This window comes from Cervus elaphus, chromosome X (genome assembly GCF_910594005.1).
Source record: "Cervus elaphus chromosome X, mCerEla1.1, whole genome shotgun sequence".
Lineage (NCBI taxonomy): Eukaryota > Metazoa > Chordata > Mammalia > Artiodactyla > Cervidae > Cervus > Cervus elaphus.
Window position 1 is genome coordinate 56,634,890 of NC_057848.1, and position 12,631 is coordinate 56,647,520.

The following is a 12,631-nucleotide window of genomic DNA, read 5'->3' on the forward strand; positions in this document are numbered from 1 at the left end:
TACAAAAAGTTCGTAACTGCGCTACTTTTTAGAGAAAGAGGCTGAGGCTCCGAGTTAAATGACTTGCCCAGTTTCACAAATCTCCTCCAACCACGTACCTGTCAGTGGCCTTAACAGAGGCCACCAACTATGTGTTAGGCGCTGTGTGGGTGCTGGAGCTACAAAGATGAGCACAGCAGAAATGAACAACTGTTATTGGCGTGCTCGACCTATTGGAGTGTAGGGGAAGGTTTTCTCCCCCCAGATTCATATCGGGAATTGTGGTGGCAAAGAATAAAGATCAGTGAATGTGATAGTTCTCATTTACTGATCATGCACCGTCCTCAGTGTTGTACCATACACATACATTACATATATATATATACATATATATATACACACACATACATATAAATACAGTGTGTGCTCATAGGACACCGTCTGCGTACATATCATTATTTCTCAACGATCCTCGTTAATACTCATTTTACTGAGACGCAAATGAGTGGCTCAGTGAGTCTGATTGGCATAAACTCAAAGAACAGTTAAGGTTTCCCTTCGGATTTGTACCCTGTTCGGGCTGACTCCACGGTTCTAGGTCTCAACTCTTACACCCAGTTAAAGATTTTGGTTCGAATTGGGCCACGAGTCAGGAAAATGGAAGCCGCAATGCAGTCCAAGGTCTTGGGAAGGGGACGCTGGGCGAGAGGAACCACGTGGTGACAGAAACCTGAAGAGTCGGCGCCCGATTTCGGGCCACTGGGAGGAAAGGAGGGCGGCGGCAGGTCTGGGAATTTGGGGGCCGTCTGGACAGAGACTGAGGGAAAGAAAAAGACAGCGCGCGGACGACTCTCCGCTTCCTCGGCAAGAAAATTCCCACGGCCACCAGCGGAGGGTGGAATGCCGCAGGCGCCCACGGAGGCGCGCGGGGAGCGCGCGGGCGGCCCGGGGCGGGGCGGGGCGGGGCGGAGAGGGGCGGGGTGGGGCGGAGAGGGGCGGAGAGGGGCGGGGCGGGGCGGGGCCTGTTGCGCCGGAGCTTGGAGCGGCGGCGGAGAGCGCTCCTGCAGACCTCTTGGCTTTCCCGCGCGGCACCGCCTACCGCCGCGCCTCCGCCTCCTCCTCGGCCCCGCCGCCGGCTTCCTCCTCCCCAGACTGCCTGCAGCCCGCGCACCAGCCGGCTCCGTTATGGCGGCCCGCAGTCCCAGCGTGGTGGTGAGCAGCCTGGCCCGCCAGGCCCGTGGCGGCGGCCGCCGGCACCCCGAGCCGCGGGGCCGCAGTGCGGGCTTGGGTCCGGGGGGCCCGGGGTCGCGGGAAGGGGGGCGGCCGCATCTTCCTGGGTTCGGCCGCGTGTCACGCTGGGGCGCTGGGGTGACGGAACGACGAGGTCGGGGTGGCCGCCTCCGGAGAGCCCCGGGAAGGAGGGCTGCGTGTGGGAGGAGAGGGTGGAAATGGCGTTTGGGTTGACATGTGCCGCTGGCGAGCGTGCTGTGGGGAGGGGCCGTGGGCCAGTTCGGGAATGATCTGGCGCGGTGAGGGTGGGGGCTTGCTTAGGAGAGGCTCTTCTCTGTCGGTTTGGAGTGTGGGAGTCCTCAGGGCAGCTCCGGAGAGGACCCCGGGGCACGGAAGCGACCACACGGGAGGCATGCGGGGACTGGTATTTTCACTTAGTTCTGCAAACACTATGATGAATATTTGTGGGAATGCGCATTGCCTCATTGCATCCTCGCGGCAGCCTTGGCAGCGGTAACCATGCCTACACGCGTAGAAAATAGTTAACTGATATTAGGTAATTTTCCCACAGCCCAGAGGTAAGCCAGGCCTCGTAATCAGATATGCTTGAATCCCAATCCGTTGCTCTTTGATGTCTCAGGGGACACAAAAATGCGAATCTGGTCCTTACCTTCAAGGACACTGGTACCATAATCCGTCTCTGGTATCGTGTCTCCAACCTCATTGGTTCTTGTTTCTCCAAGAAGCCAAGCTGCTCCCTCCCATTGCTTTCCCCTTCTGATCATGCTTGCCAAAAGAGCCAACCCTCTCTCAATAGTTAAATGCCTTAGCCTGCATTATTACTATTATTATTATTTTAACAGTTACCTTATTACCTGTTGATTGTCTCTCCCACAAAGGCAGGAATCACAGTGCCTGGCACGTAAGAAATTCTCAATGATTTTCTGTTTGATGAGTAAATTAAATAAACCATTGAGCCCTAAAAAAGAAAGGCCAAAGAGCAGTGCTCTTAATGGAGTCTGCCCTGGGATCCTATCTATCATTGTCCTTACCTACCTATCCCTATTTAGTCCTCAAAACAACCCTCTAACAGAAGTATGGTTATCATTTTACAGATCATTTTACAGATGAGGAATCCTTGAGTTCTTTTAGGCTCTAAATCTTTGAAGTTATTGAGAGGAGCTCAGACTCAAACCTAGGTCTCTATCAAGCACCCATGGGCTTAAATATGATGCTAATAGTACCTACTCAACTATTTTTATTCCGTTGCTGAGGAGGTTCATTGGTTTTAGGTTTTGGGGTCCATAATGCTTGCCCCAGCATACAGTGAATTATTTTTGCTATAACTGGCTTTTAGTTTTGCTTGAACATCAAGATATTCGTTGTGTTTTTGGTTTGCAAATTCCTGTTCCCTTTTTTATTTCCTTCCCAGAAATTGTCTACATGTCAGCAATAACAAACACTTACATAGTGCTTACTATGTGCTGGTTACTAAGCCCTTTATACATATTAATTGGTTTGATGTTTATTTAAAAATTTTACCTGACTCAGAGAGGTTAAGTAACTTTCCCAAGATGACCCAGCAAACTAGAATTTGAATCTAAGCTATCTGGCCCCAGAGTCTGCTCTTAACCTCTCCACTTTTAAGTTCAAAGTGACAGTAGTAGGTGTTTATTTGGTACATACTATGTTTTAGGCATTGAGGTAAATATTTTACAACATTATCTAATATAAATGCCCTGCTATTGCTAAGTCACTTCAGTCGTGTCCGACTCTGTGTGACCCCATATACGGCAGCCCACCAGGCTCCTCCGTCCCTGGGATTCTCCAGGCACACTGGAGTGGGTTGCCATTTCCTTCTCTAATGTGTGAAAGTGAAAAGTGAAAGTGAAGTTGCTCAGTCGTGTCTCTTAGCGACCCCAGGGACCGCAGCCTACCAGGCTCCTCCTTCCATGGGATTTTCCAGGCAAGCGTACTGGAGTGGGGTGCCATTGCCTTCTCCATAAATGCCCTAAGATATTATTAAGATAATAATAGATATTTCAAGGGAGGTTGAGGGAGGTAGATAAATACTAGTATGACCTTGGAGGCATAGATGGATGAAGTAACTTACCCAGTATCAATCAGATGAAATTGACCCCCAGATCTGCCTGATAAGACCCATGCTACTTCTAACTATGTCTCTAAACTACCAGCGTAAACTTGGACACACTTGAACAAAGAACAAGCTGAATTTTTGCAGGTTATTATGAAACATCAGAAATACATTATGTGGATAAAATATCTTCTACATTTCAGGATGGTAGTGCTAGAAATGTAATCCCTATTACCTGGGCTTAAATCTTACCCTGCCAGATTTTCACAGAATTGATAAAACAGTGCTTTTTTGGGGTCCACAACACTATCATTTTATCAACAGGGTTTACGCTGACAGTGTAGACCAAAATTATCCTTGGTGACCACTGAGAAATGGAATAGTTGAATTTGGCGGTTTCATTCTACAAATTGATTAATTAATGCGACGTGCATCCTATAGATTCATCTTAACTTTTTCTGTCCATTTTTTATATCTAGGTATCACAGAAAGTCCATAGGCAAGAGGTGGGAAAAAGACAAAAGGACCAACCAGATCAGCAGAGAAGAAGGGTCTTGGAGTTCTTTTAGCTTTCTGTAGTTCACTAGGCAGTAATTAGGCCATGTCATTTTTACCCCCAGTGTGAAGAGATGCTAAAGATGAAGATGTGCTAGTGTCCTCTTCTTCCTCTGTAATTGTATATTATGTACATCTGTAAGATTTATATGCTGTAAAATTGTCAGCCACCATTGTTAATATCAATATTGAGACTAGATTGTTATTTTCCTACCAGTGGCTGCCAGATTTCTAATATTTAGAAAAATTTGCTACAAATAAGAATTCAAACAAACATTGTAAATTGCTGTGAACTACCATCTTCAGCACTGTGCTTCTGATAATTGGTAGGCATATATTTTGCCCAGAGTTAACATGCCTATTATTCTGCTGTGCACACTGGAAAGGAAAGATGATAATGTTGGCTAAATGCATGTCCTTGTACATACAGATAGTACTTACGGGCCTGCTTGCATAGAAGCAGGTAATAATTTATCCCTGAGTTGAATAGAATGCTGATTTTAATTCTTGTAAGCCTTAGATTCTTGTAAGGCTTTTAATTCTTTACCTATTAGAAGGGAGGGCAAGCAAGTGATATATGTAATTTATTTGTAAGTCTGATATAAAATTGGAAAATGAACATACTACTAGCTTAAATTATTTTCAGATTTAGGAATAAATGCATCAATAGTTCATAATTTTGGTCTTAAGATACCATGAGTTATCACAAACTATCCCAAGGGTATGATATATCTGCTTTGATGTTTTTTGAGAGTTTTGAAGTGTCTGAATATAAAAGGTAAAAATATGCCACCTGGTCATTTCTGCCCATTCTAGAAGCTTGGAATTATTGTTGGTGTGTGCATGCCAAGTTGTTTCAGTCATGTCCAACTCTTTGTGACCCTGTGGACTATAGTCCGCCAGGCTCCTCTGTCCATGGGATTCTCCAGGCAAGAGTACTGGAATGGGTAGCCATTTCCTCCTTCAGGGGATCTTCCTGACTCAGAGACTGAACTCTTGCCAAGGCAGGCAGGTTCCTTACCACTTATTGCCACCTGGGAAGCCCGTATTGTTGGTTACTAAGAATAAAATAAAATGTATTTTATCTATGACTGTACACCTTTTAATTCACATTTTAAAACTCACTTCCTCACTTCCATTTAGTCTTGTTTAGACCCATAAACATTGTCATTTTTTTATCACAAATAGACCTAAGCCATCCAACTCACAGATGATGAATTGATGTTGCATGTGTTATCTTAGTTCTAGTTAATTTCCTTGCTTACTATAATTTTAGATAATATATCTTTGTAATTAGACATGTACAAACCACAACATTTCTCATTTATGAAAACCATTATTATAGATGTGACACATATAATTATTAAGAATTTGTGGCTCCAGTTTTACTGGAAAATAAAATAATTTTGATAATTTATGATAGCAAAAGATTGACTTTGGTCCTAAACAAAAGATACATAGTAATGTTAACATCTTTCAGTAATCTTTCATATTAATAAAAGTGCCTTGTAGATTTTACCATTAACAAGTTTATTATAGATAAGTTAGAATTTGAAAGCTACCTTCTAAAACTCTGAGGAGATGCAGTCAGATTTCTGAACTGAGTAAATGGTAAGTATCTCAGAGCTATTAATAACCTATCTTTTGGCCATTTCTGGCTGAACTGGGACTCATAGTAGGAAAGGTGTATCTGCAGAGAAACCACATTTTCATTTGTTTACCACTTCCAACCCCTCCAGAGCTCTCCCCTAAATATTTTGGGGTTGGGCCCTTCCCAAAGCCATCCAGAAGCTTCTTTGTGAGCTTGAGCCATTTTAAGTTCACATGTTGACGTTTTAGCCCCGCCCCTCAACCCCCAAGCTGTGGTATTTGGAGATGGGGCCTTGGGAAGGTAATTAGGATTAGATAAGGTTGTGAGGGTGGGGCCTTGGCCTTTGAAGAAAGACCCACAGAGTTCCCAGCCCCACCCCTCCCAACACACACATAGCTAGGAGAAGATAGTTGCCTGCAAGCCAGGAGAAGAGGCCTCATAATGGAACCTACTTTGCTGACACCTTGATCTCGGACTTCACAGCCTCCAGAACAGTGAGAAATAAGTTACTGTTGTTTAAGCCACCCAGCCTATGATTTTTTGTTACAGCAGACTGATACAGTTCTTTTAGGAAGTGTTGGTAGTCACCACTGTCCTTAGACACAACACCAAGCTACAAATAATAACATGTAATTTATACTCATATACAAAGTTGGGCATTTCTGTCACCTAGTTGATTTAGAAGGCTGTGCTAATTCGGTGCCAGAGACATGCCAGTCTAATTTACTCCGTTTGCAATTTAGGCAACAGAATATAATACTTTATCATATACTTTAAGCTTAATATTTCTTTAGGAGGGAGTCATTGGTGCTAGGTGACCTTGGGTTCCATTTATCTTTAGTGTGTATAAGCACTTTTGATAATCACACATTTGTGGGCTTGTGGAATTAGATATGGTACAGATTATAAGCTTTAATGTGTGTCTTTGAAGTCTCTCAATTTATAATCATCTTTGTATCCTCCTGCAAAATCTGTGGCATAGTGCTGTAATCAAGGTGGATGCTGAATGCATTTTTATGTAATTAAATATATTATGATCCCTTCCTACCAAAGTACCCACTGGATTGTTAACTAATCCATATTAGATGGGGTTAATTCATATCAGATATTAATCAATTAATATTGAGATTCGCAGGTAGCTCAGTGGTAAAAAATCCACCTGCCAGTGCAGGAGATGCAGGAGACACTGGTTCGATCCCTGGGTTGGGAAGATCTCCTGGAGGAGGAAATGGCAAACCACTTCTTGCGTGGAGAATCCCATGGACAGAGGAGCCTGGTGGGCTACAGTCCATGGGGTGGCAAAGAGTCAGACCCAACTGAGCAACAACATTAACCGAATAACCCACGTCAGATGAAACAATTAAGGGCTAATAAAATTAAAGGCCGCCAAGTATATTTCTGTCTAGCTCTTCTAAGGATGGAGATTATTGGGCCTGTTTAATATGAAGCTATGGTGTTTGGGATGATAAAAGCAAATTTCTGTTTATTGAATTATATTTTATGTTAATTCTTCTTATTAGTGATCTAGGTGGAAGCAAGGCTAATGAGTGAGTTTCAGTACCCTCTTAAGCCGCCATAATACGTCTTTATTTTTAAAGTAGTTTAACACTGTCTTATGATTATTCCTTTATATGTCATGTCTTCTACTACACCCTTTGAGGGTAGTGGTGTCAAATTTATCTAATCATCTCTAGTATGTGCAACATAGTATGTACTCAGTAAATATTTGAGTATTGGTAATAAGAATTACAGGTTCTGAGTAAGGTCCTCACCACTTTAAAAATTGCTATTCTAATTCATATTTGATCATTAAATATAAATTTTTAAAACTTGGATTTTTTTTGTTAAGTGTAAAATTGAGAAAAATTGATGTTGGTGCCTTGTTATTAAAATAAATTTCTCCTTGTTTAACTTTATTCACAACATACACAAGTACACATATTAGTATAATAAACCCTCATGTAGTCTGCCCAGTTCTGACAAAGTCATATGTATTTCAAATTAGGACCCTCATAAATATACCCCATGTATTTATAGTGAATTATAACAAAGTTGTGAATTTATGTCTAAAGTACCTCAAGTGATGCACATTTTATGAATTCTTGTTTTTGCCTTTTGGAAAGAGTTATATTGATGTATTTTTTAATGCTTCAAATAACAAATCAATCCTTTTACACTGAATGTGATATATAAATCGAATAGTACTGATTGAAAATAAAACCTTTTGAACTGGAAAAAATTTTTTTAAGAATTTCATTTTTCGGCCATGCCACGCAGCTGGAGGGATCTTAGTTCCTTGACCAGGGATCGAATCTGGGCACTCAGCAGTGAAAGCATGGAGTCCTAACCACTGGACTGCCAGGGAATTCCCTGAGTTGGAAATGAATTCGGCATGTTGACAGAATTCCTGTTTGGGGGTATATCCCTGCTGGTCTGTCTGTTTTAGACTGTGTGTCTGGGATGAACTCTGGGCAGAATTCACATCAGCTTTGATGGAGACAAACAAGATTCTTGAAGTTCTTAGGATGCATGCAAAACCCATAGCCAGTTACTGAGCCATTTTCACAGAAGCAGTAGTCTTCTGTGAAAGTGCTGCATGTTTAAGAGTCCTGGGTGGGTCCTGGTTTGTGCTTGTGACAGAGCAGTGAGTAACTGGGAGGAAGGGAAGCCATTTCGGTGCTGCGGATCTTGATTTTAAAGCACTCTGAAATGGTACATTTTCATTCTTGTCAGGTAATAGCAGATCTAGTCTGACAAGCCTGACATGAATGTTTATCCTCTCCTAGGATCTAGCAAGGTCTGCCTCTCCTTTTCCCAAAACTTTCATTAGGTTTCAGTTTATAAAATTTAGAAAAGCAATACCTTGCTTGTTAGGAAGCTTTATACAAATAACACTCACTTAAAATGCTCCTGTAGGTGTCACAGGTGTCCCATTCCCATTCTTTTTGTAGTCATGTCTTCTGAAATAAGCCTGATGTGAATGCTGAGTGGATACATTCGTACTTCACCCTAGAGGATCTGGCATAATCTTTCTCCCATGCCCAAAATAGGATTTTCCTCCCTGCGTATGAAAGTAACACATGTTTGTTTTTAAAACAAACCAATATTGACTTCAGACTGCATGCCCAGCGAGCGCCTGTGCGCTGCATGCTGCTGGACCTTGCCCGTGGACATGTCCTCATCCACCTGCCCAAAGGCCCGCCAGCCTCCTGGCCACAGCTCCAGACGGAGGTGGCTGCAACTACTGCCAGTATGCCAGCACTGGAAACGCCACCAAAGTCTGGAAAACTCAGAGCTCTGGGGACTGAAGGAAGGACGACATGAACTTCAAGTTTCTTAAAATAGAATGACCAATTCTGTGGATAATAGATGCATCTTAAAATACATGTTTTTAAAATGTATTGAAAACCAAGCCACTTGTCCTTAAGCACCTAACACAGTGCTGACTGGAGCTAGGAGATGCTCAATAGGTAATAACTGACTTGGCAAGATTTAATTATGGTTTGACCAATATTTCTTGCCCGCTGCCAAAGCTCATGTCATCAGCTTCTTGAATGTGATTTGGAAGATATTCCGTCTTGAATAAACTGTGAAACAAAATATTATAATTCTGGCTGGTGTCTTTGGAATAAGCTGTATTAGCACCACTCTAAACAATTGAGCTAACTGGCTAGGTGCTGAAGAAGTTTTAAATATAATGCTGAATAGAAATTATAAAAAAAAACTATAATTTTTGTTTTAAAGTGAAATTGACAATGAAAACCCAAGTCAAGATTAATGTGCAGAAAGTGGCAGGTCCCCAGTTCTTACAGTTGACCATTGTTTGGTATATTGCATACCAGCCTTTCTTTTTTTTTTCTTGTCTTCCTTTTATTTCTGTTATATTTTTTTTGTTTATAGATTTGGCTTTAATATATCTTAGAAAATTTCCCTATGCTTTTCATATTATATATGAAAAGACATACTACCACAACTAATTAATGAGGACTTGAATTTTTAAAAAGCAATATATACTCATCGAAGACAATTTGAAATATATAGCTAAATAAAATCACTATAACTCCACTCCCCAAGATAAAGGTTTTTGTGGTTTTTATTATAGTTTTTCTGTGTGTATGCATGCTAAATCACTTCAGTTGCGTCTGACTCTGTGTGACCCTATGGACTACAGCCCACCAGGCTCCTATGTCCATGGGATTCTCCAGGCAAGAATACTGGAATGGATTGCCATTTCCTCCTCTAGGGGATCTTCCTGACCCAGGGATCGAACCTGTGTCTCTTACATCTCCTGCATTGACAGACAGGTTCTTTACTACTAGCACCACCTGGGAAGTCCTCTATGTGTATAGGTTCATATATAAAATTTAGAAAGCTGTAGTCATAGTATATTTTACCACCACAGGTACCACATCCTCAGTGTTATTAATATTTTATTTTCCAGGAACTGGACATACCAAGATGACCAATATGTGGTCCTACTCAAGCAATCTTAGAGTGTCTAGTATGAAGGCTCCTCATGAGTTGATTATAACAATCTCAGACTTACACAAGCGTGGGTTTTTAAGGAATCACTTAGCTTCTTTGGTGGGTTTTTTTTTTCCCTATTGTGAGATGAGACTATTTTGATTTGAGTTAGGGAACATCAATTTTTCTTGTTCACTGTGATATTTTAACTTGTTAGACAATAGTGTATTAAACATTTTTTACTAAATTTTCAAGCATGCAAAAGTGGAGAGCATATTAAAAGTATAATTGATCTCCATATACTTATAACCCATGTTTATATTATTATCAAGATTTTGTCATATTTGTCTTAGCTATTTAAAGTTTTTCTTCTCTGCTGAACTAAAGAAATTTTCATGTCATTCTACTTCTGTAATCTTAACTGTTCATCTCTGAAACATGTGGTTGATTTCCTCTAAACGACAATTCATTATACCTATGAAGTTACAGAAAGTTCTTGGCCACAGTCCGTAGAGTCACAGAGTTGGAAACAACTGAAGCGACTTAGCACACACAAGATATCTCAAAATATCTAAATTTCTGTGATAGGCTAAGGTTTTTAAACATCTAAATCCAATCAAATGTTTGTATCCTGAAATGCTCTCGTTAACACAGCTGTATTTCTTTTTCAGATTAAGGATGATGAACCAGGTTATGACCTAGATTTATTTTGTATACCCAATCATTATGCTGAGGATTTGGAGAAGGTGTTTATTCCTCATGGATTAATTATGGACAGGTTAGTATGATCTCAAGTTGGAATTTTGTCTTCTCTTATATTAATTTCTAGTGTCAGCAACTGTTTTAAGTAGTTGATATTTGAACATAAACTAGGCCAGCTTTTCACATAATTGATGCTTTCTGTTTTAGAAGCCCTCTTGACAAAAAAGGGAGGGGAGGAGAACTTACAAATAACCCAGTATTACCGGGAATCTGTATGGAGTAGAATAAAGTAAATATTGAAGGGAAACTGGAAGAATGAACTTTAATCACAAAGTCTGGTTTCTCAACCCTGAACAGGGTAATGGACTGGGGCTCAATTCATGGGAAGGCAAGGTCACATTTTGATTATTATGCACACTAGCTTGAAAATTTTCTGTTAAATGAATTGCAGTGAAAAACTTCACTTTATTTAAATGCTTGTCTTGTGTGTCTGGCTGTTCTTTTTTATTCTAAGATTATAATATCATTATCATAACTATATTCTAAAATATTCTAACTCTAGACGCTTAAACATGAAGAGTAAAGTTCTCTCAGTCTCTTGTACACATTTCTTCCCTACTCACTGCCTGTGTATGTATACCATATATTTTAACACATGAGTATTGCTGTTGTATAGCTCTACAATTTATTGGACATTTTTTCAGATTAGTACATCTGGAGCTATCTCAACCTTTAAAATATATTTAATGGTTGCATGGCATTCCACTTTCTGGCTGTACCATAATTGATATAACTAGTTCCTTATAGGTGAATGCACGATGTCTCCATTATTTTGCTTTTACAGATCATACTAGAAGGGAACATCCTTTTCCAGATATTTGGGCAGTTAACTTTATCCATGGGGAAATTTTGGGCCAAGGGGAAGGTGTTTATTGAATGTTTTGATACTATCAAAGTATCCTCCAGAAAGTTACATTAACTTATACTCCCAATGGTATATGAGAGTGCTGTTTTCCTCACCATTTCTTCTAATATTATCAGAATTTGCCAATTTGATAGGTGAAAATTGTATCTTATTTTAATTTGCTTTTTAAAAATTTTCATGATGTTATAGTACACATGAATTTTGAAGGTTTTTTAATTTTTTACCTTCGCTTTATGAGCACAGATAGACTTCATGGGGGTAGAGAATGTGTTTTGTGGAAGCTTAATCCTTTTTTTTTACATTTGTAATGTGTTCATTTTATTTATTTATTCATATTTTTTTGAACTTATTTATTTTTAATTGAAGGATAATTGCTTTACAATATTGTGTTGGTTTCTGCCATACATCAACATGAATCAGCCACAGGTTTACTGACTTCAACCTCCTTTGTTTTTTAAATGTTTGTCCACTTCCCTCGGCTGGCAGGATCTAAGTTCCCTTACCAGGGATCAAATCCAGACCCTCATCAGTGAAACCATGGAGTCCTAACCACTGGACTGCCAGGGAATTCCCATAAAGTTTAAATGTTTTTTTTTTTAATAGCATAATTTAATTTCTATTAAATGATTGGTTTTAATTTCTGTAGGACCGAACGACTGGCTCGAGATGTAATGAAGGAGATGGGTGGCCATCACATCGTGGCCCTCTGTGTGCTCAAGGGGGGCTACAAGTTCTTTGCCGACCTGTTGGATTACATCAAAGCACTGAACAGAAATAGTGACAGATCCATTCCTATGACTGTAGATTTTATCAGACTGAAGAGCTACTGTGTAAGTATATTTCATATATGTTTAAAATAAACATGGCATTTTTATTATATGTATCCTATATGTATCAGCTTTAACTGATGATGCATAAACTCCTTTTGTTTATAAATTTTATACAAGAATCAAAATTGATCTATATTAATAAATAAAAACAAAACTACATGGATTCTAAGATTCTACATGAATTTATTGTGAAGCATTATGTTTTGCTGAAATAAAAAACAAAACCAAAAAAACCCATGGCAGCTGTAGGTTTTCCTATA

The 12,631-nt window shown here is 40.2% G+C and overlaps 1 protein-coding gene across 3 annotated transcripts in view; it reads left to right on the top strand.

Moving 5' to 3' along the window:
• Positions 1–1,014: 1,014 nt before the first annotated feature.
• The window catches only part of HPRT1 (hypoxanthine phosphoribosyltransferase 1), a 31,412-nt gene continuing 19,795 nt past the window's right edge, over positions 1,015–12,631 (top strand). The window contains exons 1-3 of one of the 3 annotated variants that reach the window (XM_043895519.1): positions 1,015–1,191; positions 10,586–10,692; positions 12,188–12,371. In XM_043895519.1, coding sequence (XP_043751454.1) covers positions 1,165–1,191; positions 10,586–10,692; positions 12,188–12,371 — 318 coding nt within the window. In that variant the 5' untranslated portion in view covers positions 1,015–1,164. Of the gene's footprint in view, positions 1,192–9,780; positions 10,035–10,585; positions 10,693–12,187; positions 12,372–12,631 lie in introns of those variants that run through there. The other 2 variants (XM_043895518.1, XM_043895517.1) reach the window with 2 other exon arrangements.